The sequence below is a fragment of the Coffea eugenioides genome, chromosome 3 (genome assembly GCF_003713205.1).
Source record: "Coffea eugenioides isolate CCC68of chromosome 3, Ceug_1.0, whole genome shotgun sequence".
NCBI lineage: Eukaryota > Viridiplantae > Streptophyta > Magnoliopsida > Gentianales > Rubiaceae > Coffea > Coffea eugenioides.
Window position 1 is genome coordinate 9,884,387 of NC_040037.1, and position 3,375 is coordinate 9,887,761.

General features: G+C 37.6%; 1 protein-coding gene across 1 annotated transcript; it reads right to left on the reverse strand.

The window, feature by feature from the left end:
* Positions 1 to 273: 273 nt before the first annotated feature.
* On the reverse strand, positions 274 to 2,366 carry LOC113765991 (MDIS1-interacting receptor like kinase 2-like). Its single transcript, XM_027310223.1, has 3 exons — positions 1,596 to 2,366; positions 544 to 1,516; positions 274 to 449 (listed from the first exon to the last, which is right to left on the reverse strand). Exons 1-3 carry the CDS (start codon positions 2,364 to 2,366, stop codon positions 274 to 276), a joined length of 1,920 nt encoding a protein of 639 aa, XP_027166024.1.
* Between the last annotated feature and the right edge of the window lie 1,009 nt (positions 2,367 to 3,375).

Below are 3,375 nucleotides of genomic sequence, written 5' to 3' on the forward strand. Positions count from 1 at the left end.
CTCGATAGCGCTATGTAAGAAAACAAAAAATTGTGAGACACAGCAGCTGACAGGAGGCAATGTAGGCACCAAACCAAAAAAAACAGTTATCAGATTCTGCATATCTGTTATATCTATTTACTTAACAAAACAAAACAAAAAAGGGGAAAAAAAGAGTTATATGGCCACGATTACTCACAAGATGTTACACAGACGATGCACCAGTTGATAACAACCTGGAAATAACGAGCATCGTTGGCCTAGATTGTGGATCAACCTGTAGACATGCTCTTGCTAGTTTAAGAACGAATGCCAGAATGTTTTCAATTTCTTCATTGGGATACAGAAGTCTTTGATCGAGCAAGTAGCAATCAAGTCACCGGGATGCTTTCCTTTCATCACTTCCATTGTCAGGACCCCAAAGCTATAAACGTCACACTTTTCAGTTACTTTCATTGTGTAGGCATATTCTGCAAGGAATTTTGGAAAATAATGTTGTGATAACATGTGATCATACTTGAATTTAGTAGCTAGCAAATTGATGAAAGAAAAAACCTTTATTACCTGGTGCAACATATCCATATGTGCCAGCAAGAGAACTCCAACTAGATGAATCATTTTTCAGAAACTTAGAAGTGCCAAAATCTGAAATGTGAGCCTCATATTCTGGATCAAGCAAAATGTTGTTGCTTGATATGTCCCGATGTACAATGGCTGGTGAACAATCATGATGCATGTAAGATAAAGCATAAGCAATGCCTTTGATGATTTTTAATCTCTTTCGCCAGTCTAGTTCCTTAGCTTCTTCTTCTATGCTAAAGATTTTGGCCAAGCTCCCTCTTTCAAGGTACTCATATACCAAAAATGAATGTTGAGAATTTGAGCAGAACCCAAAGAGTTTCACAATGTTTCGATGCTTGATTTCTGTCAAGGCCCTTATCTCATTCAACAAATTTTTATGACTTGCCATCTCAGGCATGTTGTGAAGTCTCTTTACAGCTACTACATCGCCTGATGGAAGCTGTGCTTTGTAAACACTTCCATAACCTCCTTTACCAATGCACAATATGTCACTGAACTCTTCTGTAGCCATTACTATTTCCTTATACAATGCTTTGCCATCAAAAGTACATATGGAAAATAAATTTACTTTGTTCATGTCGATATCTTCCGTTCCTGAACTTTTTCTCCATTGCTTATGCAATCTGAGACCACCAAAGAATGCACAAAGAAGTACGAATGATCCCCGAAGAGGACTTAAAATTGCGAGAACAAGTTTTTTCTTCCCCTTATTCTTGACATGCTTTTTAATCAACGGGGAACTTTCACAAGCCGGTAACCCTGAAATATTCCCGCACAAACCTTTATTTCCTTGTACTTCCTCTATGGTTAAATTCATAAAGGCTCTACCACTCGGAATTGGACCCTCTAAATTATTGAATGAAATATTAATGTGCAATGAACCAGGCAACTTTGCTAAAGACTTTGGGATTAAACCAGAGAGGTTATTGTGTGAGAGATCCAATGTTCCCAGGCTCTGCAAACTTTGAAACTCAGATGGTATCTCTCCTGTGAAGTAATTTCGACTCAAATCCAGTTCAGAAAGTTGGGTTAACTTTCCAATCTGGATTGGAATCTTTTAGCTGAAAAAGTTGTTGCTCAAGTTCATGTGATACAAGTGCTTCAAATCTCCCAAATGTTCTGGAATAGATCCATTCAATGAATTTGTGGACAGGTCTAGATAAAGAAGTTCTGTTAGCATACCCAACTCCTGAGGTATGCCGCCAGTGTTGGTTGTCATGCAAATATAGGTTAAGCATAGAAGCCAACTTCCCAACTACTCTTGGTATCTCCCCAGATAGATAGTTTGAAGACAGATCAAGTGCTTGTAATTGAGTTAAATTTCCAGTTTCTGGAGGTATACCACCTGTGATGTTGTTCTTTGCGACTCTCAGGGTTGCCAAGATTTTGCATTTTCCCCAGCTGCTGGAGAGTTCCCCATGGAAATCGTTGTTGCTAAGATCTATGAAATCCAGGAAAGGATAGATACCAAACATTTCTGACAAGTTGCCATGGAAATGGTTCCTATTGGAGCGGGCCCTAATTAAGCTTGAGCAATTTTTCAAGCTTCTAGGAATTGGACCTGGAAGCATGTTCTCAGATACAGTAATGTTTTGGAGGGTTCCATTTTGGCATAGCAGTTCTGGCAATGGACCAGATAATTGATTTTGATCCATTTCCAAAACTACCAACTTTTGCAGTTTTCCAAGCTCTTCTGGTATGGTACCAGAAAATTGGTTCGCTCGGAGATACAGTTGATTTAAGTTACTCAAATTACCAATTGAAGCAGGAATAGAACCATTAAGTTGGTTCTCACTTATTTCCATGTTGACAAGGAATTTGAGATCACCCAAATCTTTTGGAATTGGACCTGAAAGTTGATTCTCATAGAGATATAGACGAGTTAAATTGGTCAAATTGCCCAGTGATTTTGGGATTGCACCAATAAAATTATTTTGATGCAAGATATGAAACTGGAGTGAGATCAGATTTCCGACTGCAGAGGTAACGGAACCATTTAGGTGATTTTGGGAAAGGTACAAGTTAACTAGCTTGGTGAGGTTGCCAATTGTGGATGGAATTGGACATTTTGATTATGCAAAGTTCCTATTCCAGATGGCAAAGAAATGTCTTGATAAGATTGAACATTTTGATATTCTGTTACTGATTTAGAAAATATAAGGATGACTTTCCTACTATATCTGCAGAAGAAGGTGACTCGAATTGCCTTCAATAGTATAGAGATTGAGTTGGCAGATTTAGTTGGTCATAGTGCATTAGTACTTGCCCAACTGGAATTGAGTTGGTATTGATATCAAAACTTCTCGTTTTTCAAGTATTTTTTGCATTCGCCCTTTACTTCTGATCTCCTGTTAGCTAACGGCATAGACACAGGTTGACACGAAATGAGATTAATTTGGCCAGAACTAGGAGAAGCATTTGATTACATTCAAAATAGTTTGGGACTAATTATATTGACTTCAAAAGGGTTTTTTTTTTAGACCAAAAAGTTCAAGAATGTTCAAGATACCTTAAGCGGATGAAAACTCAAACACAAAATTTGGGAACACAAACAATGAAAGACACCAGTTTTGTTTCAAGCAATTACAAGCATCTTCTACCCGAAATATGTTGGGCGATAAAAATTTTTTAGCACAATCTTTTTTCTAATGCTTTTACCCGCCTGATGAGCTATGTCAATCAGCCACTTGACAGCCACTTGACGTTGGAGCTTTTAACGGGTAGAATCAAATCAAGTACATAATGTTTAAACTCTATTCACTTATTCTATGAATAGAATTGGAATTCAATTGAATATTAAACGAGTTATAAATG

What these genes read in the sequence shown, in the direction of transcription:
- LOC113765991 (XM_027310223.1), bottom strand. Translation starts at nt 2,366, where the DNA reads ATGGAAATAAGTGAGAACCAACTTAATGGTTCTATTCCTGCTTCAATT. An exon ending in ATTCCAATCCAGATTGGAAA is followed by an intron (nt 1,517 to 1,595) that starts GTTAACCCAACT and finishes CAAAGTTTGCAG; the next exon opens with AGCCTGGGAACATTGGATCT. An exon ending in ATATGGATATGTTGCACCAG is followed by an intron (nt 450 to 543) that starts GTAATAAAGGTT and finishes AATTCCTTGCAG; the next exon opens with AATATGCCTACACAATGAAA.